The sequence below is a fragment of the Emiliania huxleyi genome, assembly GCF_000372725.1.
Source record: "Emiliania huxleyi CCMP1516 unplaced genomic scaffold EMIHUscaffold_59, whole genome shotgun sequence".
Lineage (NCBI taxonomy): Eukaryota > Haptophyta > Isochrysidales > Noelaerhabdaceae > Emiliania > Emiliania huxleyi.
In genome coordinates this window covers 26280-46700 of record NW_005197576.1, presented here as the reverse complement: position 1 = coordinate 46700, position 20421 = coordinate 26280, and the positions used below count along the sequence as shown (strand labels likewise).

Here is a 20421-nt window from a genome sequence, read left to right as displayed (position 1 = left end):
ACCATTGCGCGTTCATGCATAATTGCGTCGGAGCTGGGAACGTGACGTACATGGCCCGCTTCCTCACTTCCATTGTCGCCGGGACAGGGTATGTTGCCGTCTACGCTCTCCTTCTCGCGTTACCGACCCTGCTCAGCACAGCCTCGGGGTTTGCTTCCCGCTGCACTGCATCCGCATCCAGATGTATTTTAGCTGACGCCTTCCCCTTGGCTCCATCCTCCAGCTTCGCACGGTCGATCGCGAATGTGCACGACCCCGTCGACCTCGCCCAGTTGCTGTTCGACTCCAACCCCCTCTTTGTGCTCCCAAAGGGCGCCGCCTTTCTTGTCGGAACGCGACTCGGCGGAATCTGCATCCTCGGCGCCGTCTCTACCGTCGTGTGCTGCTGCGCCGCCCTGCTCTCCTCAAACATCCTGCGCGCCACCGCGGAGGGTGAAACCAACCTTGAGCGGTCCGCGCGCATCAACCGATCTGGCGCTGATTATCGTGACCAGCACCAGCGGGTCTTGCAGCGGCTGTTTCTCGGCTCCCGCACGCTCAGCGTATCCGACCACGCGGCTGAAGTCGCCCGCCTCATTGGTGGTGGGAGGCGTGACGACGACTCGGCCTGCCATGCAAGCGTCCGCATGCGGGCCCCAGGCTTCGCGCAACTTGAGACGTGAGTGACTATCGCGTGCTCGCTTGCTCCGGAGGTGTCTTGTGGTGTGTCAGTGTGGCGAGTGTGGGATACGACTCTCGCCTCCGCCCTCCCCCACACACTGCGCACCACCACCAGCCGCCACATGCAGCGCGTCACACACACATGCGTGACACAACCCCTCTACGGGCTCTAGCGAGAGGATTCAAGCCGCACCCACGGGACACTTCGAGCACACGCGCAAGCGCGCGGCGAAGCGCTGCCGCCCGCGCTGCGGGACGCCGGGGCCTATGTGTTTGATTGTAGGTACTCGATTTTTTGAAGCTTCCGGTCTGCGGTCTCACACGACTAAGCTTTTGCCGCGGGACTCTGTGGCGGGCACTCAGTCTCTCTCCTGCGGAACAGAAGCTGCGCTCTCTCCGCTCTCTGTATCCCCATTCCCATTCGACGGAGCGCTAATTTGACTGGCCTCCTCGGCACAGGGCGTGTTCACGGCGGGAGAGGGCCCCGGGCCAGCTGCTGCAGCTGCTGCGGCCTTGGCCTTGGCCTCGCGCCTGCGCTGCCGCTTGGCCTTGAGCGAGTCGCCCTCTGCAGCCGCCTGCTCCGCGGCCGCCACCCGCTCCGCTTCCACCCTCTTGGCCTTGGCCTTGGCCTTGGCCAGCACTTCCGCCTCCGCTGCCTCATGCTGCGCCGCTCGCCGCGCTTCGCGGTTCTGTTCCGCCTCCGCCTCCGCCTCGCTCTCGGCCGCCACGCGCTTCTGGCGGTCTCGCAGGAGCACCTCCTCCCATCCCAGCTGGCTGTCGAGCCAAAGCGCGCGAGCCTCGTCGAAGCAGAGCCGCCTCTCGGCCACGCTCAAGCACTCGTGGGCCTCCTGGATCGCGGCAAATCGAGCGGCTGCGGCCGCCGCGTCGTCGGGGTTGCGGTCAGGGTGGTGCAGCTTCGCAAGCCGCTTGAAAGCGCGCGAGATGTCTTCGCCCGACGCGTCGCGCTCCAGCCCGAGCAGGCTGTAGAAGTCGACGGAGCCGAGCCTCGCCATCGCTAGCTACCTAGGTAGGATTCCTAGTCCGGCGGAGTCCGTACTCGAGTCCCTGGGACCTTCCGCCCACCGCAGAATTTTCATTTGGACTAGGAATCCTACTCTACTTGGCTAAAGTGTCGGGCACACGATCCCGGCGTGAACACGCCGATCTGGTAAAATCCCGAGTGCCTACCGCACGCGCCGCGTCGCGGCGCGTGCGGTAGGCTTTGTTTGAAGTCAAAAGTCGAATCAGAGCGAAGTCGGCGTTGTCCCCCGATTTTGTCCCACGGACCGCCCGTCCGGCACCGCTCCGGGACGCACGCCGGCGAAGCACCATCAAGCTGCTGTACGGCCCCGGCATCGCCTTCCCAGGCTTAGCTAGACTGAGAGATATTGTGCACATGGTTAGTCTCTACAATATATACACTGACTGACACTGAACCTCCCAGAGCTCGTCCCGGTCCGTCACGGCCATCCTCGGCCTCCGGAGGGCCCCCGGCCGCGGCGCGGTGCGGCGGCGTCACAAATCCGACCACAGAGCACCGGGACGCGGTCGGGGGATCTGAGGCCCAGTGAGGCGTATGCATTGCCCATCCAGGGCTATCACCTGGACCTATCAACAGGCGCCTGCGGCGCCGTGGTCAGGAGCTGCTGTTCACAGTTGCACAGACTTTGGTACGGCACAGTAACCATCTCCACCTTCTCCCCTTAAAATCCCTGTGTGGTGGCGGCGTGCCGTTCTCCCATCCCTCCCTTGGGTTGTCCGTTTTCTTTCTTTCTTTCTTTACCTTCTCCGCGTCGCCGGTTTCTCCTTTGTCCAAAGCTTTCTTTCCTCCGGTTAGCCTATTTTGAGCCTAGGCCTCGTCTCGCCCCCGGCGAACGTTCTTGGTGATGCTGCGCACTGCGACTCTTTGTATTCAGAGAGAGAGTTTGTGTTGTGATCTGTGATCTGTGAGGGTCCGCCCACAGGCCCATTTTGTATACCGAGGCGGTGCCCGGTGCCGAGCGCAGACAGAGCCCACAGGTCGGACCTTAAGACAGCGTTGTAGATCCCTGGGCGAGGGTGGTGGAGAGGGCGGTCCGGCGGCGGAGCAACCACCTCCTCCCGGCGTGCCGGGAGGCAGGATGTCATCCCCGTGATCCAGACCGCCCCGTTGGAGGTAGACCGCTCGTCTAGCCAATCAGCCTTAAGCGAGCGGCCTGGCCGTTGGAATGGCCGAGTATCCGAGAGGCGGCAAGAGCAGCGAGGCAGAAGTCACTGTCCAAGGCGTACTGAGCAGGCTGCCATCGAGCAGCGCGCCATGCGGGCCTGCCGTCGGCGACGAGATTGGAGAGCCGACAGGCATCGAAGAGGTAGGTACTGAGGAGGGCCATCGCGCCCGAGGCGGTCCGCGCCGGCCCTGCAGGCCTTCTCAGAGAGCCTGGCGAGGTTGTACAGAATGCCAAGAGCATACTGGGCAGGCTGCCGTCGAGCGACGAGCCATGCTGGCTCGTCGCAGGCACGAGAGGCACATCAGCTCGATGCCGACCAGAGGGAGCGCACGCTTCCAGTCCTTGTAGAGCGCGAACCCCGTGAAGGCGGCTACCAGGAGCAGCGTCACAACGCCACCGGCACCCATCCCAGCGCGCTTGGTCTCCATTTCTGCGTGCGTCCGCGTCGGCCGACGGTCGACTCTTACACGCTCGTACGCATGGAGGAACCAGCGTGGAATTGCAAGGCGGGCGCACTCTCTGGCGGGAACGATCTCGCGGCGCGCGAATGCACGCTGGATGAGGCCAAGGCCGTGGCGATACTCACCGAAGGCTGCGTTGGATTCACCATTGAATGCAACGCCACTTTCACCGGGAAAAAGTTCGTGTACTTCAAGAGCTCGGCCGGCGGCAACGATGACCCTGCTTGGCAAACCTGGCTGATCGAAGGAGGTCCTACACGGCTCTGCAACCACCGCCGCGGTGCAATTGGAGCAGGAAATACCATCTTTGCGCGCGAGTGCGGCTTTGAGGCAGCCAAGGCACTCGCGGTGAGGACTGACGGCTGCCTTGGCTTCACCTTTGAGGGCAAGGAAGCGGAGTTCGAGGGCGAGCGCTGTGTGTTTTTCAAGAGCGCGACCCTGGGCAACGACGACCCTGCGTGGCAAACGTTCGTCGTCGAGCGCCCGCAGTGGTTAGGCAAATACATCGAGTTGCTCCCGGCAACAAAGGAGGCGGTGCGGCCTGAAGACACGCTTCCGCCTGTGACGGACTACCTGGACCACCGCCTGACTCTCGACATGATTGCGCTTGCAGTCGTGCCGCCGGATGCCACCGCGGTGCTGCCGCTTCCGATTGGCGCGTATCCCTGCGTCACTGACGAGGCAATTCGGATTGCGGCGCACGTTGCCAGCCAAATGTTGCTGCTCACGCCCTTGCCCTTGAGGGAGCGCCTTTGCAAGGGCGAGGCGTGCATTGGCGTGATTGGCGTCGAGCAACGCACCTCCGACATTCCAGCTCATCGGTTTTTGAGACGCAGGGACACTTTTGACGGCCGATCGTTCGACGCAGGCTGCCGCGGTGTCGGCGGCCAACCGGGGTGCGCCTGCACCAGCGTCGGAGAGGAGAACCTGCTTATGCTAGCAGAGGACGGCTTCGGGGAGGAGAGCATTCTTGTGCACGAGTTTGCTCACGGCATCATGAATCTTGGCCTCACCGAAGAGCAGCACGACGAGGTGGACAAGCTGTACGAGGCGGCGACAGACGACAAGCGCCGTGGCGAGTTGGGGTATCTCGGCGAGGCAAGCTCCACCTATATGCTGCAGAACCCCGACGAGTTCTGGGCGGAAGCATCACAGGCTTGGTTCGGCGCCAACGCACGGAGGGACGTGAACTGCGGACTGCGCACACGCGTCGAGGTGCGGGCACGTGTGCCTGGGCTGGCGGACTTGTTGACTCGCGTCTACGGAGCCGGCGAGTGGCAGTACGTGTCTGATTGCCCGCACCCGTGGCCCCACCACCCTTTGACGAGTGCCGACGCGCGGCGCGTTGAGGCTGCGCTGAGGCCACCGCGAGCAAGCCTTAACTCGCCGAGGCTGGACGGGGCCGCGGCGGTGCGGCGTGCGTCCCGCGCCCACCGCCGAGCTGCAGTCTTCATACAGCGGCTGCGACGTGGCTCAGTGGTGCGGCAGAATCTCCGTGCAAGCCCGGCGGCGGAGAGTCCTGTAAAATGCTGAGAAAAGTGCACGGTGGAGACCAAAGTGGAAAGTAAAAAGAGACATCAGCGGCGAGTCAGAGAGAGAGGGGAGATCGAGCACGGAGCCAGCGCAGGACAAGCTCCACAGCAGGTACAAGCTCCAAGACAAGACAGCAGGGAGTGAGAGAGTGATTACTGTGCGCATACAACACTAGCTTCGCGCGGCGGCAGCTGCCCGCTCCGCCTGCTGCAGCACCTCCTGCAGCTGCCTGCGATTTGCCTCGGCCGCGCGTCGCGCCTCGGCAAACCTCTCTGGATCGCGTGCCTCCAAGGCCCTCAGCTTATCTTCCATCTCCTTCGGGTCCGGCTGCACCTGCTGCATAATCCAGTAGCCGCTGACGACAGGCGCGACGGCGTAAAAGCACTTGACGAGGAAGAGAGCGCGCTTGTTGCGAATGGGTATCCGCGTGTTGTGGATCCGGTGCTTGAGCCGCTCGTGCGCTTCAGAGATCCGTCTCAGCGTCTCGAGCATGACTCCGCTCCGATTGCGGCGGGAGCTCGATTTCCGCCGCGCGTGGCGGCCTGGAAACCACCTCGAACTGAAAAAGAATTCAAAACGCAATGTGTTTCATAACATACTAGGAAATCGGCAAAAAGGAACAGGTCCCCGCCCGTGCGATCTCTGTGCAGGGTTCTTTGTGAGGGGGGTGGTCGGCGACTAGCCGGCTGCCGGGCAGCCGGGGTCGTCTGCAGAGAGCAAGTGAGATGGTGCGGAGACCAGAGTGACAAGTGTCGTTTTTATATAGGATTTATAGCACTCACCACGCAATCGTTACCGCATCTTCACGGCCTTAGGTTCCCAGCGGCAGCTCCTCACCTCTGCCACTTGTTGTTGAGAGAGAGATGCTTGATGTGTCGCCCCGCGCCCCGCTCGCTGCCACCTGGCGTCGTGGCCCCCAAGCGCGTTGCTCCGGGTGCAGCGAGTAGAAGGTCTCCGTGGAGGTCGATCGCACCCACGGCGGCCGCAGCGTGAAGTAGAGGTGCCCGTCGCCGGGCGTCACGTTCCAGTCCTCGACGGTGCGTCTCAGCCGGTACGCGTTGACGAAGTGGTTGGAGCGCGCAAAGGCGTTCATGTAGGCGACGAGCCCGGGCGCCGCATCGAGCGCCGAGAGCTCGACCCGAATCACGATGTGCTCGTCCTCCGTCGAGCACACGACGAACGGCAGCGACCAGTCGGCCTGCAGCTGCCTGTGGATCTGCTGCACCATCTCGGGCAGCATGCTGCCCGACGGCAGCTCGCTCGACGACTCTCCGGCACGCCCCTTGTTGCGCCCCGCGGGGCGAAACGGCCCCGCGAGGATTGCGGCGTCCTGCAGCCACTTTTGCCTCAGAGCCTGGTCCTCCGCGGCGCCAAACGGGTCCGGCTCGCTCTGGTATACGCTAAAGCCGTCGGCTCTCCCAAAGGCCTCGTGCCTCAGCGGGCAGGCGGAGCCGGCCGCGCGCCACGCACCGCCACCAAACCGCTCCGCCTGTGACTCGTGGTGCAGCCGCTCCTGACGGCGGATGCTCTCGGCCATCGAGTAGGGCGAGGGAATGTACTCAAACTCTGAAAACGCCGATCGCCTCGAGTACGAGCCGCACGCTGCAACCGGCTCGCGGCTCTTCAGGACCTTGCGAAAGCGGTGGCGCGCGACGCTGCCGCAGCCGAGGCGATTCGGTATGTCCTGCGGGCGCATGCGCATCTAGGAATGAGAGCGCGAGAGACTGGAGGCGCAGCGACCCCCGCGATGAACCTTGAGGGAGCAAAAGTTGCCGGATCGGAACGCCTGGGCGATCGCGTCGGCCTCGGCGTTGGTGTACTCGGGCAGCTCGGCGCAGAGGCTGGGGAGAGCGTAGTGCGGCGCCGGCGCTGAGGCAGCTCGTGACGATGGCTCGTCGGCCATGCCTCAAGCCCGGGCAGCCTGTTGCGCCGCAGAGAGAGGCCCTAGCGAAAGGGCGTAACCGTCAGGGCGCGCCCGCCGCAAACTCGGGGTTAAAAGAGCCGCAAAAAGAAATAAGATCCGCGACGGAAGGAAATTTGTAGAGTTCTTTTGGTCTGGCGGCCCTCGCGCGCGCAGCGCAGGATTCTATATCGCCCACGGGTATAGAGTTCATCCATATGAGTTCATCCCTCCCTCCCACCCACGGCGCACGGGTATAGAGTTCAGCCTCCCAGCGGATACCCTGATACCATGTGCCCATCGGCCATCGCGCGACTGACCGGATACCCTGTGCGCGCCGATATCCGTACCCCGCCGCCACGTTTCCGAGCCCAACGTGCGAGTCACGCGTCGCCACTTGCCCGAGATGGCCGGGGCCACCCCCGCCGCCACGACCGCGAGCCCCCCTCGCGGCTGCGCACTCTCCGGCCGAGGGCGGCACCGCTCCGGCCGACGGCACGGCCTTCGACGCGGCGGCAGAGTTGCAGGATGAGTGCACGCCGGCACTTGAGGGGACGGAGCAACGTTTGCCGAGACGTGGAGCACTTGGAGCACTTGGAGTGCAGTCGGTAACGAGAGAGAGAGAGAATTCTTGATACGAAACCACGACGACACACACCAGTCGACTCGCATCGGTTGCCTCCATGAACGGCGGAGCTATTCTCGCGTCCTCTCTCTCTCTCTCTCTCTCTCTCTCTCTCTCTCTCTAGTCGGTAACCTCACATCCAGGGCCGTGGGTCTGGGTTTTCTCAGGACGCTCTCCTCGTCGCGAGGAAGCACCTGCCTTCTTGGATTAGCCGTCCTGCCGTGCGATGACGGGAGCGCGTTCGCGCGAGGGCGAGGATGAGAGTGGGCCGCAAATGCCGCAGAAGAAGCACTTTCGCTCACGCGCACACTCCAACGTGCTCAACGCCAACGACTTTTGGTTCCCAGCTCGTCCGCAGGACGTGCCCTGGGGCGAGTACTTTCCGCAGCGTGCCAGCGGCGAGCGGGTGACCTTCGTGGATGTGGGATGCGGCTTTGGCTCACTCTGCCTCTCGCTGGCGCGCGCCGCTCGGCCGCCGCGCCACCCGTCCTCGGCCGCCTGACGCCCTGCCGCTCCGCTTGCGGCACAGGCAAAGACCTTCCCGTCCCAGCTGGTCCTCGGCATCGAGATCCGACCGAAGCTCGTCGAGTACGTGCAGAAGCGGGCCCTCGCCCTCCGACACGAGGCTGCGCAGGCGACGGCTGCTGACGCCGCCGACGCCGCCACGTACGAGAACGTGTGGGCGCTGCACAACAATGCAATGCGGTTCATGCCAAACTTCTTCGAGAAGGGCCAGCTGAGCAAGATCTTCATCTGCTTCCCCGACCCCCACTTCAAGCGGAAGAACCACCGGAAGCGGATCATCTCGCAGCCGCTGCTCGCCGAGTTTGGGTACACGCTCTCGGCCGGCGGCCACCTGTACGCCATCACCGACGTGGCAGAGCTGATGGAGTGGATGGTGGGCCACCTCACCGCCTCGCCTCTCTTCGAGCGCCTCTCGCGCGACGAGCTGCGCGCCGACCCGTGCGTGCCGCTGCTTATACACACGGACGAGGGCCAAAAGGTGCAGCGCAACAACGGCAACATGTACATCTCCGTCTTCCGCAAGCGCGCGGACCCGGCGGCGCCCCGTGACGAGCCGCCGCTCCTGGGGAACGACGTCGCCGCAATCGCTGCCGCGGACGCCGGCTACGCGCCTGAGGCGGGCGGGGAGCGGCGAGGGATGACGTGGTAGGCATCTCTCGCGTTTAAACTCTTACAACGAACGAGTGCGGACGCGTTCGCCGGCCTTCGCCCTGTAGCCGGCACTCCTCCAAAGAGTGCTCCAAGTTCGCACAAAAAAAGACCGCCGCACTGTGACGTATCCCGCCCAGCGCCGCCCCTCTCACGTTGTGGGCTGCGCGACGGCACCCACGCATGATCCCAGCGATCCCACTCGGACACACCCCAATATAACGTCGGAGAGAGAACGCGCCGCCCACACCGCGTACCCGCGCGACCACAAAACAGCCTCCGGCTCGGACGACTTTTCTCAGGCGTCACACGTGAACCCGACGTCGCGCACGGCTCGCGCCGCCCTTCCGAGCGTCGCCGCGTCGGCGCGCGGCCCGAGCCGCAGCCACGCCACGCCGGCCGGCAGGTCCACCTCGCAGTTGTCGACGCCGTCGACCGCCTCGAGCGCGGAGAGGACCTTCTGGGTGCACGCCGTGCACCCCATCCCGCCGACCTGCAGCGACACCGCCTCCCCGCCGCCGGTGCGCCAGCCGTCGCGCCGGTGCACCCACCAGTGGAGCGCCTCGGGCAGGAGCGACAGGGCGGTGCAGAGCGCGGTGGCGGCCGCCGCCTGGACGAGGCGCGGAGGGGTCGCGGCGAGGGCCGCGCGCCACAGGTGGCACTGGAGCACGACGGCGAGCGCGAGGAAGGCTGGCCGCGGAGGGCCGAGCACGGTGTTGAAGCCCGCGCAGCCAATGGCGAGGGTGGCGTTGAGGAGGAGCTGCAGGGCGCAGCACGAGGAGGAGGCGAGGCCGACCAGAAACCACCACTCGAATCGGCCGGCTGCGCGCCGCAGCGCGAGCCGCAGCGCCTGCGTCCCGCTGGGCGGAGCGAGCGTCGAGACCGCCGCGCATGCCACGAGCGAGAGGAGAAAGCGCGGGCCGAAGCCGGGCTGCCAGATGAGGTGCTCGTTCCGATCGAGGGCCGCGACGGCGGGAGAGACGCTCGCTCGGTTGAAGGCGAGCAGGAGCGGCCGGACGAGAGGAGCGCTGAACAACATGTCGGTGCGGTGCGCCGTTTCCGCGCGGCCGGCGCGCGCGCCTGCGGGTTGTGCCTACCTTACCCAAAAAGTCCAAAAGAAAAAATTCTTTCAAACTCATATCTACTCAGAGCGGTGGTTGAGGCCGATTGCCTCAACTGTCAACCACGTGGTTGACAGAGGCCTCAACCCTCAACCAAGTGGTTGACAGACCCCTTCAACCCCTCAACCACGCGGAATGGCTGTTCACACCCCCCGCGCAAAGGTCTGAACACACATTCTCTGTGAACCATTCATGTCGTCTTCTTTAACGCCTGGATGCTGCATCACACCTCCCATTCACGCACGTAGCTGAAGCAAGTATCGTAAAAACGGCGCGTCGAAGGCCCCCGCACGGGGGGATCCCGGCCGACGTCATGGTCGTCCGCGGACGCGGCCCTCCGTCTCCGGAGACATTACCGAACTCAAAACTGCTTACCAAAGCCAGATACGAGCTCAGCTCAGTGAGATCTAGCAGCACATACCCTCAGTATCCAGAATAGCAAAGTCTGAAAAAGTCGGTCCGGCCGCGCAGAGCGGTCTGGCTGTCTGCAGAGCTTCCGTCCGGGCCCTGAGAAATGTCGGAGGCATGTCGGCCCATGTTCGCGATTTTGATGGCGTTGCCCTTATTGCACGTGAAACAGACCGCGCCGGCCACGCACCCTTGTTCCCGGAGGCCAACTCGAACAGGTTTGAGCAATGGCCGCCTTCCATGCTCGACACGTCCGCCCGCCATCAAGTTGTACGATGAAAAATGCAGCAGGAACTTAGTTGCCTCGAAGGCCGCCCTGCTCGAAGGCCGCCCTGCTCTCGGCATTGTGTTGTTGACTGATAGCACTGTCTGATCCAACCAGAAAGAGCCGTCGAAGAGCCGTCGAGAGCTACATGAGACCCAAGTCGTCATGATGTACCAGAAAACGAAACTAGCGCCAAAATTGAGATCTCAGGATTGACATTATCATTAATTTCTCGCGCCTGCTTTCGCTGCTTGAGGCTCGCCAAACAGATACTGCGTCTATGACCGTGTGCAACGTCAAGTCGTGAACCGCGACAAGACCATCGCGCCAACCGCGACTCTGTTGCTTTTATGCGGCAGCATTCACCGTGACTCTTGCCGTGAATGGTTAGTGACCGCAATACTACGCCGTGAGCTGAGCTTCACCAGCCGTTTCTCTTCCTTCCCTTGCCTTCTCTTGCCGTCCGTTCTCTGTGCGCATTCCACTGCATGCATGCGGCATCACAAGCGTCTTCTGCCGGGCGCGCATCTGAACTCGTACCTGGTAGGCCATCGCTTTGCTGAAGGATCAGGCGCCTGAATGGCGACAGTGAGCGTCTCCTACTTATGGGTACGAGGACCGCAAGAGCGCGCCGCAGGCGAAGCGATTTTTTTGGCGGCAGGGCTGTTCCAATCTTGTGATCACGCGCGAGCCCTGTGAATAGGCCCCGGAGCCCTCAACCCCCAACTAAAGGGTTGACGGGGGGTCTCAACCGTCAACCAGATGGTTGAGGGGGGGCCTCAACCCTCAACCCGTCAACCACCCCTCTGTGCAGACTCATAGACTGGTTCCACAAAAGATTTAGCCCTCCCCCACGTCATGGGGCCATTCGAAGTGCCGCGGCCGGCTAGCTCGTGACGGACCGAGTCCGAGGGTTGCAGCCGTGAGGCTCGGGCCCTGGGTGCAGTCTGAGGACCCACGCCTGTCGCTCGGGCGCGGAGGCGAGCCACGAGCGCATTCGGTACCCAGGTCACCCATCTTTCCACGCCCTCATTCGAGCGCCATCGCGGACACAACACTGCCTCACGCCCTTACTCTATTGCGGCTAGGCTACTCAAGCAAGACCTGGTGGCATCCCGTTTGGCCAGCTCAACAACAACTTCGCGCAGGTATCGCGCCAGGCCCTACCACCGCTCGCCGCCTTGCCGGCACGCTCGCGCTCTCCACAGATCCAATGCGCGCGAATACTCCGACCGGCGCGCACAGCCACTCCGCCGCCGCCGCTCACGCGACCGCAACGCCGCGCCGCGACGTGCGCACCGCACGCAGCGACGCTTACCCGTCGGCCGTGGCACGCCGGCTCACGCATATCGCATTGCTCACACTGTGCCGCAGGCGTTTGGCTCCCATGCGCCATGGCGCTCGGCGACGGGCGCATGCTCGGCGGCGAGGAGGCGGCGAGCTGCATGGAATACGGCGTGGTGTCGGCGTCGACCATGGCGTACCACGCCGCAAGCCACACGCTGTGCGTCGCTTCAAGACCTCGGAGGCTGTCTGAAACGGCTAGCCCAGCCAGAATCACGCAGAATCTTTTTACTGAGCCGTCATTGCACCTCCGGCGGACGATTTTTGGGGCTTCGCCGGCAAGGCGCCGCAGCGGGCATTGGCGCACTCTTTCCTGGTGGTTGCCATTGCTTCGCTTCATCGGCCGGCGAGAATCAAAGCACGAGCCGTGCTACCAGCGGAGCACGACATGGAGAAGGCATCGCGGCTTTGCACGCCCCCAACATTCCCCTGACAGCAGCGCCCCACGGCGTGGGCTGCGAGGTCACTCGGGGTGACCCAGGGGGCGGCGGGGGAGCACTCTCCCGCCGGAGTAGCGGGCGGTCTTCCCGCTCCTCGATCGTATTTGAGGTGCATCCACATGCCCCGCCCACCACCTTCCCGGCAGCTCCACCCGCTCGGTGACGTCCTCATCTTCTCCCCCCCTGCCCCGCCCCCCTTCAGGCAAGGCCCTGGCCACCAAAATCGCGCTCTGCGCTCCGGGAACGGGCAGCAGCGCGACGCAGTTCGAGAGCGAGCGGCGGCGGCGGCTTAGCACCAACCATGTCAGTGCAGGGGCTTGCTGCGTGGGCCCCCGCCACCGGACTCCGTCGGGCTCGCGTCTCCCTGCCCGCTGAGGGGAGCGCAGTGTGTGTGTCTGTGTCTGTGTCTGTGTCTGTGTCTGTGTCCCTGTCGTGTCGTGTGTGTCGTGTGTGACTCTCGCAAGCTCGCCTCCCATCGTCCATCCATCGACCGAGTGCGAGCCATGCAGCGTCGAATGCAGCGTGCTCACAGTGCCGCTCGCAACGTCAGGGGTCGTCCGAGGATTCCTCTAGGGCCAGCACGAAAAAAGAAAGCGTCTTGAAACCCTATTCCACCGAGGAGCCCGAACCCGCAGCGTCGCGCTTTCGCAGTTCGTGGCCACCCCTCGACCGCTGCTGCTGCCATGCACAAGCTCCTCGCCACGGTCATCCTCGCCTCGCGCGTCGCACACCGGCCTCCGCTGCGAGCCGTGCTCGCCCGCGCTCCGCCACGCGCTGCCAGGCTCTACGCGGCTGCCGGCAGTGCGATAGAAGGCCTCGACACAGAGATCAACCTCGACGGAATGCGCAAGGAGTCGCAGCGCAAGCTTTACCGCGCGCAGAAAAAGGCGGCAAAGGCCCGGGAGCGCGCGGAGCTCTGCGACGCGCGCATGGAGGAGCTGCTCTCCGACGAGGACGCGGCGCTCGAGGCGCTCGAGGCGCTTCCCAACTGCGACGAGCTGCGCGCCGCGGCGGCAGCCGAGGCGGAGAGGGTGGAGCGGCTGGACTCGCTGGTCCAGGGCCTCAAGACTTGCACGGCTTCGGCCGACGCCGCCGACGCCACTCCGCTCGCGCAGCTGCTAAGCCTCGCGGCCGACCTCGGCGCGGCACCGCGGCCGGCGCCATCGCGAGGTCGGCCGCCCCACACGCCGGCTCGCCCTCGGCCGCAGGCGTGAGCGACCAGCCACCGGCTCGGCCACCGCCGAGACCGAAGAAGCCAAAGGGCCCGCGCGCCAACCCGCGCCTCCCCTACCCAACCCGAACCCGAACCCGTACCCGTAACACCTTACTCTAGGCCCGCGCGCAAAGCCGCGCCTTCCCTACCGCGTCTTCCGGAGCGAGGGCGGCGCCGAGATCCGGGTCGGCAAGCAGGCGAGATGCAGCGGAGATGTGGCCGAGAGGTTGTGGCCGTGATCCGCGCCTCGCGAGCGGGGAGGGCGAGCGTGTGGCGCTTGCCCGGCCAGGCGTCCGACAACGACGCCCTCAGCACCGACCCCCTCCACCGCGACGCGGACGACTGGTGGATGCATGCGGCGGGCTGCGCAGGTGCGCTGGCCAGGGACCGGCCCGCCTCGCGCACATCGAGTGAGCGAGCGTCGGCTGCCGCAGGCTCGCACGTCGTGATTCGCGCGGAGAGCGTCGGCGACGCGGCGACGCTGCCGCGAGAGGCGAGCGGGAAGGGCGGGGCCAGGGGTTAGGATGAGGGGAGGGGGGCATGAGCTCGCTGCTCCGCGGCAGGTGGAGCTCGACGCGGCCGTCCTCGCGGCGAACTACTCAAAGGCGGCGCGCTCCGGCTCGGTCGGCGTGAACCTGTGCCGCGCGAGGCAGGTGAGCAAGCCGGCCGGCGCCAAGCCGGGGCTGGTGCAGCTGTCGGGCGACGTGCGCACGCTGAGGCTCAACTGGAGGAACGAGAAGCGGCGGCTCGAGCGGCTGCGCGACGCGCTCGAGGGCTGAGCCTGGAGCTGAGGCCGGTGAGGGGCCCGTCTTTTACGATAGAGCATATGGGAGAGAATTAGAGCTGGTCCCACCGCCGCGCCTGTGGTCCTGCTGTGGTCTACGCCGGGGCGCACAGCCAACGAACGTACACACCGCCTGTGCACAGCGCCCCCACCGCCCGTCGAGGACCACACGACCGCCATGCGATCATCCACACGCGGGAAAAAAAATACGTGGCGGACGGCTAGGCCGTCCGCCGAGGAGACGCCCCTGGCACCTCAGTCTCTCTAACCGCGTCGACATTCCAGGATCGCGCACGCTGAGAGTCCGGGCGTGGCGACGGCCCGTCGCCGCCGGTGCCGGAGCCGTGCGGAGCCGCGTTGGCTGGTGCGCCGCCGCCGGCGACGCTCCGGGTCGACGGACGGCGCGGCTACTCCGCCCGCGTCGTTCTCCTCCCTCCGCCTCCGCTCCAACTCGCCTCACTCGCGCGCCTCGAGCTTCTCGCGCAGCTCCTCGGGCGTCGATCGGTAGAGGGTGCCGCAAAACTCGCATCTGGCCTCGATGACCTCGTTCGAGGTGAGCATCTCCTCGAGCTCCTCTCGCGGGATGAGCGCCATCGTCCGCAGCACGCGCGCCTAGAAGGGGCGGAGACGGCTCTGACAAGGCTCCCCGAGGGGTGCCGTCGTCCGCAGCCCGCGCCTCAGAGCAGGGGCACGACTCCGCCAAGCCGGCGACCGGCTTGTCGTCGGCGAAGACCGGCTCGAGTCCGTCGAGCAGCAGGTCGACGATCTCGCGCGGCCCCAGCCCCTCCCGCACCAGGCTGGTCGGCGAGCGGCTCGCCAGCTTGGCGATGTTCTCCTCGAGCCGCACAATCGACTCCTCCGCCGCAAACGGCAGCAGCTGCACGTACCAGCCCCCGCCAGCGTCCACCCGCACGCCCGCACTCGGCGGCGCGTCGGCGGCGGGCGGCTGCAGCTCCCCGCTCTCCTCCCTGCCCTCCGCCGCGCCGCCGGCGGCGACCGGCGACACGAATACGCCGGCGGCGAGGGCTCCCTGCCGCTGCTCCGACTCGAGCAGAAAGTAGTTGATGTCTTCCGGGATCTCGCCGGTCCGGATCTCGGTGATGGACGAGTACTGCGAAGGCAGGTCGGCGCCGGGAAGATGCTTCTGGCGCACCACCTGCAGCGACCCCTTGCCCACGCCGCCTCCCACGTCGAGCTTGCCCGCGCCGGTGGGCGGCAGCGTGACGGCGGGGTTGCCGACGTAGCCGCGCGACTCGAGCTTGCCGTTGGCGGTCGCCATGACGCCTCTCAGCGGTCCATCACCGTTGAACGTGACCTGGAAGGTCTCCTCGTCCTTGAGCCCGTCCGCGACGAGGAGCGTGCAGGTGAGCGCGCGGCCGAGCGCGGCAGCGGCGAGCATGCCGAGGCCCTGCAGCCGGGTGGCCTCCGCTACGAGCGGCGTGGTCACCACGGCCTTTGCCGATATGCTCCCGTCGGCGCTGACGGCGGTGGCCATCCTGCCGCCGGTGCCGGTCGCGGTCTCTACAGCGGCACACGCACGGACGAGCGAGCCACGGCCGCCCGCTATGCTGGCCAGAGAGCGCCGCCCCGCTATGCTGGCCAGTGGCGGCGCCCGGAGCGAAAGTGGCGGCGGCAGGCTGTGCCCGAGCGCGCAGAGGGTGGCGAGCACGAGCGACGGCATTCCCGTCCCAACCCGCTCTTCCAAAAGCCCACGACGCCCTGGGCCTTCTCCAGCCGCCTGCCCTCGTGTGGAGGTTGCCAGGAACCGAAAAGAGAAAAAGCACCGGCTCGGAACTGTAGAACAGCGACTAGCACACCTTAAGAGTCCCAGAAACCCCGAGTGCCAAGGCCATGGTTCCATCTTTTCGCACGGGTTCGAGATCGATGTTGGCGCTGTCGCTTCTGCTCGCGGGAGCATTCGCCGCCGGCCTCCTGGCGACGCCCCCTGGCGCGTCGCTGCATGCGTCGTGCGCTCCGCGCCGCGCCGCGGCCGTGGTGATGGGCCGCAAGGGTCGGCCGCGCGCGCCCGGCGGCCCGGGCGGCGGCGCCGTGGGCGCGATGCCTCAGCAGGAGTTCCGCGAGCCGGACGCGCCGCCGGACGGCACGCCGCTCTTCTACCTCTACGCGCGCAACCCAAAGACGCGCGTGATGTGGTATCCCGTCTCGGTGCTCCGCGGCGACGGCCAGTCGAAGGGCCTCGTGGGAGCTTGGCTCGGGTCGCCGCTGGCCAAAGGCGTCTTCAAGGAGCGCCTCGACGAGGGTGTGGCGCGCTCCATCTTTGAGAGCGAGCGGCGGCTGACCGACATGGCGCGGCAACAGTATCCCGCAATCAAGAAGCTGCCCAGCCTCGAGTGGGGCTACAAGATAGTCGCGACCGGCGTGAGCACTGCGGTGGCAAAGGGCGAGCTGCCAGAGCAAAAGGTGCAGATGGTGACCAAGGAGCTGATGCAGCAGGAGTCGTGGGCCGACAAGGCGCAGAAGGCGGCCAAGTCCATGCTCGGCCAGGCGTGAGGGAGTGTCGTGTTGGGAGGCGGAGGGTTGGGCTCTTATACACGTATAGGGAGGCGACTAGGGAGGCGATGTGTGCGTGCCGCGTTGTAGTTCAATACTAACATGCCATGTCATGTTTCGGCGATTCTGCAGCATTTCCTACCGACTTGTAGCGTAGTCTAGAGGGCTCAGCCAGAGTCAAAGCCTCCCCTGTGCTCCTCTGAGTCTGACCTCTCTCGCGCGCGCGTTATACGGAGCCCCGCTCGCGCGCACCCGTCCGGCCGTGAGAGCTTGCGCACCAGAAACTACAGAACGCGTCTCGATCGGGAGAGCCAGACTCATCAGACACACACGACACACGCGCACGGCGCGAACGCACATCACACACTTGCAACCAACTGTCCACTACAATAAGCAACATGCCGTGTACCTCATGCCCCCCCTCCCCCCCCCCCCCCACCCGCCCCGCAACCCTCTCCTGGCATCACACAAGGTACGCGCCCGGCCCGGGTACGTCAGCGGCCGCCTTGGTCGCGGGCGTCCACCGGCCACTGCTCGATGAGAAGGAGAACGACGCGCCCGAGGCGTTGCGAGACAGGACCTGCTTGCCCACGCCGTCCTGGAGCTTGTAGCTCGCTGGAGCAGGCGAATCGCGACCCCTACTCGCCGCCAGGGCGTGTTCGCGCGAGAGATACCGCCGCTGCTGGTTCTCGCGGCTCGATGTGCCGAAGCCGAAGGCCGGCGGAGAGGAGTGCGGCGAGAGAAACTGGCGTCCGACGGCGCACACGACTGGCTTGTAGATTGGGCCTGGCGCGCTGTGCTGTCGGGCAGGCGGGAAGCGCTGCGACGTTCCAAGGCGGTACCCCGGAGCGGAGCACTTACGAGAGTGCTGCTGCGACCCGAACGAGCCGGGGAGGCTGTACTTGGCAGGCGGCGACTCTGCGCCAGCCTTCATCCGTGCCATCTCCTCCGAGACGTACACCTTCTCCCCATCCTCGCGCGGCATGCTGCCAAAACCGTACGTTGCTGGCGACTGCCAGGAAGAGACTGACTGCCGCCCAAACGTGGCGTGTGCAGGATACGTGCCCGGCCCTGGCGTCGAGCACCTCTTGGCGGAAGGGAAGCGTTTGGACGTTCCAAACTGCGTCGCCGGTGCGGTGCGAGAGCGAGCCTCGGGCTGCGTGCCGACTGAAGACTGCACGCTGTACACTGGCCCTGGCGTCGTCGGATTCCCCGTCACCTTAGCATGCTCGCGCGAAATGAACGCTTTCGACATCTGCGATCTGGTGCTGCTTCCAAAGGAGAAGGAGGGGGCAGTGCGCCTCATTGAGAGGGGCTGCTCGCCCATCATGCTCCGTGTCGCGCTGCTCGAAGGCCGAGAAGGCAGGGACGACGCACTGCGGCTGGCGCTCCCACTTGTGCTTGGCCGTGTCACCATGAATGCGCGCTCGTTATGCAAAAGTCGTTTCGCGGCGAAGTCGTCGGGGGACGGGTAGTCAGGGGAGGGGGGGGGGGGGGGTGAAGACGATTTTTTGGACGGCTTTTTTGGATTCTCCCGCCTTCCTACTACTCTCTTGGATTTTTTAGATATCTACTTCCCTTTTTACGCAACAACGCTCTCGCTCTCACAACTCGCCACTCTTTGCAAATACGATGCCGCTGCCGGCAGGAACTTCAGTCCGACATGACGGTGGCGCTCTTTTGGAGCCGAAGCACAGACGTGCAGAGTCATCAGACGCCCAGTCGAGACAGACATGAGCACCACGGGCTGACGATGGATTGGAACCAATCCGCTGGGTAGCTCAAAGGTAGGAGGCGGCCTTCTTTGACAGCCGTTTCGACCCCATGCTGTTCATGCTGCTTCGTGGAGAAGCCTTCGCGACAGAGGGCATCAAGGAATCGTCCCGCGAGCTCTTTGTGGGCGGCGTTGCCGACGGCATAGCGACCCAGATCAAGGGCATCAGCGCGGCCGCGCCCAGCGAGATTAGCAGCATTGGCGTGAAGTCACCACCGAGGTCGTCGTTGGTCCACGTGACGAGCGGCGCTTGGACGAGGTTGACCACAGCTGCGGCGATGAACGAGCAGCCCATGATTCGCCCCATGGTGACAGGGCCAAACGTGGCCATGACGTACGCCGAGAATATGGAGAACAGGAAGGCGCGAAAGACCGCAAAGACGCACGAGGCTGCGAGGTGCACCTCGAGGAGGCCTATCTCGCTGGACCACACGGCTGAGGGCGACGCGTGTGGCTTCTAGTATGGAGCCGCGAGCTATTGCCTGAGAGCTGCAGCGCGTTATAGAGAATGCCGATGGCGGACGTGACGTGGAAGGTGCCGATGAGTCCCAGCTTCTGCACCGACATCTCGAACAATGGCACGACGAGGAAGCCGAGCGGGATGATGTATCTGAGGCAAGGGCAGGGACGTCAAGGTTGACTGAGATGACACGCCTCAAGCCCGTCCGAGGTCATCAAGAGCGCGACGATAGAGTACGGAGTGTCGTGCGCACCAACCAGCGTGGCGAACGGTACATGGGCAGCGGCTCGGGTTTGAGATGAGGGGGTCGCTCACCCGACCATCATCGTTACAAAGGCCTCCTTGGACGCCGGCGCGCTGCCGGAGGTCGCTGCGGCGTGGACGACGAGCTCAACCGTGCCGAGGTAGAGATTTGAGCGCGAGACCTGTATGGCTGCGTAGAGCATCACCGCCAGGAATGCGCCGGTGCAGATCTGCTTGTTGAGCGGCAGAGCCGCGAGGGGGGAAATGACTTGGTTGTCGTCATCGCCACCGCCACCCTCCTTCGACTCCGCGTAGAGGCCCCTTGCTTGGTACCAGAAATAGGCCAGGCCGCTGTAGAGGAAAATGGCAAGCACCGCGTATCCGAACCACATGGTTGAGAAGGCGATGCCCGTGCCCCACACGGGCTTCCAAAAGGCGAAGATGACGCACGAGCCGTCAAAGAGGCACGAGGTGGCGGCGATGAGCAGCGTGGCCTGCTTGGGGAAGAGGAAGGGGACGGTGTAGCCACAGAACATGGTGATCGCGCCGGCCATCGACATGCTCACGAGCGACGCTGCGAACAGGTCAAACCCGGCGACATCCCCGAGCTGCTGGACGAGCCCAATGCCGGTGAGCGAAATCACTTGCAGGACGCCCGCGATCATGATTCCCGCCATCGGGCCGAAGGTGTCGACAAACCAGCCCGCAGGCAGCGCGATCACCGACACCGCACTCGAGGCGAGCGTGAAGGCTGAATTCAGCTTGTTCTCCATGGCGGCGCATGGGACTTCCTCGCCTTCGCAGAACTCAGCGTAAAAGCCCTCCTTGACGAGCATCTGGTGGAGCGGCGCCCATCCAAAGATGATCCCCGAGTAGAGGAAGACGCAGGCCAAATCAAAAATCACCAGCGGCATCCAGTCCTTGAGCTCGCCCATCGCGACCGGCTGCGGGGACCGCCCGAAAAACGGGCGTCCTCGGGGGGAGGACAGGGCGGCTAAAATCCCTCTTTCTGCGTTCATATATTGCGAGGGGGGGATTTGGCGCGATTATAAGAGATTCCGAGTTCGAGGGGCGTGACTGGCAACCAAAACCAACAGAGAGGGACGATCACACTGTATGATGAATCTCGCCTCACTCACTTTCTTTGGAGTCGGACATGCGGGTGCATGTGCACCCGCATGTGTGTGAGGGTAACACTTTCATGACCAAATTCTCTCTCCCGGCCTACACGGGACCACACAACTCGGCCAGCCTGGCGACGGCACGCGGTGTCGTCTAGCTTAGCAGCGCGCGGTTACT

At 64.9% G+C, this 20421-nt stretch overlaps 10 protein-coding genes across 10 annotated transcripts; 4 read left to right on the top strand and 6 right to left on the bottom strand.

The window, feature by feature from the left end:
* Positions 1-1019: 1019 nt before the first annotated feature.
* Positions 1020-1673, bottom strand: EMIHUDRAFT_213805 (hypothetical protein; the record flags this gene model as incomplete). Its single annotated transcript, XM_005764430.1, has 1 exon — positions 1020-1673. The coding sequence occupies one exon, from the start codon at positions 1671-1673 to the stop codon at positions 1020-1022; it is 654 nt and encodes a 217-aa protein (XP_005764487.1).
* A 1673-nt stretch (positions 1674-3346) lies between these two features.
* Positions 3347-4688, top strand: EMIHUDRAFT_104345 (hypothetical protein; the record flags this gene model as incomplete). Its single annotated transcript, XM_005764429.1, has 2 exons — positions 3347-4553; positions 4657-4688. 2 exons carry the CDS (start codon positions 3347-3349, stop codon positions 4686-4688), a joined length of 1239 nt encoding a protein of 412 aa, XP_005764486.1.
* Positions 4689-5672: 984 nt separating this feature from the next.
* Positions 5673-6764, bottom strand: EMIHUDRAFT_104344 (hypothetical protein; the record flags this gene model as incomplete). The annotated part of the gene is made up of 2 exons (XM_005764428.1): positions 5673-6545; positions 6615-6764. The coding sequence occupies 2 exons, from the start codon at positions 6762-6764 to the stop codon at positions 5673-5675; spliced, it is 1023 nt and encodes a 340-aa protein (XP_005764485.1).
* Positions 6765-7612: 848 nt separating this feature from the next.
* Positions 7613-8560, top strand: EMIHUDRAFT_104343 (hypothetical protein; the record flags this gene model as incomplete). The annotated part of the gene is made up of 2 exons (XM_005764427.1): positions 7613-7792; positions 7916-8560. 2 exons carry the CDS (start codon positions 7613-7615, stop codon positions 8558-8560), a joined length of 825 nt encoding a protein of 274 aa, XP_005764484.1.
* A 297-nt stretch (positions 8561-8857) lies between these two features.
* EMIHUDRAFT_213799 (hypothetical protein) lies at positions 8858-9598 on the bottom strand (the record flags this gene model as incomplete). Its single annotated transcript, XM_005764426.1, has 1 exon — positions 8858-9598. One exon carries the CDS (start codon positions 9596-9598, stop codon positions 8858-8860), a length of 741 nt encoding a protein of 246 aa, XP_005764483.1.
* A 3222-nt stretch (positions 9599-12820) lies between these two features.
* EMIHUDRAFT_452241 (hypothetical protein) lies at positions 12821-14189 on the top strand (the record flags this gene model as incomplete). The annotated part of the gene is made up of 5 exons (XM_005764425.1): positions 12821-13307; positions 13471-13535; positions 13640-13721; positions 13785-13843; positions 13914-14189. 5 exons carry the CDS (start codon positions 12821-12823, stop codon positions 14127-14129), a joined length of 909 nt encoding a protein of 302 aa, XP_005764482.1. The 3' UTR covers positions 14130-14189.
* A 401-nt stretch (positions 14190-14590) lies between these two features.
* On the bottom strand, positions 14591-15533 carry EMIHUDRAFT_104342 (hypothetical protein; the record flags this gene model as incomplete). Its single annotated transcript, XM_005764424.1, has 2 exons — positions 14591-14746; positions 14847-15533. The coding sequence occupies 2 exons, from the start codon at positions 15531-15533 to the stop codon at positions 14591-14593; spliced, it is 843 nt and encodes a 280-aa protein (XP_005764481.1).
* A 485-nt stretch (positions 15534-16018) lies between these two features.
* On the top strand, positions 16019-16645 carry EMIHUDRAFT_311445 (hypothetical protein; the record flags this gene model as incomplete). Its single annotated transcript, XM_005764423.1, has 1 exon — positions 16019-16645. The coding sequence occupies one exon, from the start codon at positions 16019-16021 to the stop codon at positions 16643-16645; it is 627 nt and encodes a 208-aa protein (XP_005764480.1).
* A 463-nt stretch (positions 16646-17108) lies between these two features.
* EMIHUDRAFT_213793 (hypothetical protein) lies at positions 17109-17579 on the bottom strand (the record flags this gene model as incomplete). The annotated part of the gene is made up of 1 exon (XM_005764422.1): positions 17109-17579. The coding sequence occupies one exon, from the start codon at positions 17577-17579 to the stop codon at positions 17109-17111; it is 471 nt and encodes a 156-aa protein (XP_005764479.1).
* An 847-nt stretch (positions 17580-18426) lies between these two features.
* EMIHUDRAFT_104340 (hypothetical protein) lies at positions 18427-20057 on the bottom strand (the record flags this gene model as incomplete). The annotated part of the gene is made up of 3 exons (XM_005764421.1): positions 18427-18822; positions 18948-19029; positions 19195-20057. The coding sequence occupies 3 exons, from the start codon at positions 20055-20057 to the stop codon at positions 18427-18429; spliced, it is 1341 nt and encodes a 446-aa protein (XP_005764478.1).
* Between the last annotated feature and the right edge of the window lie 364 nt (positions 20058-20421).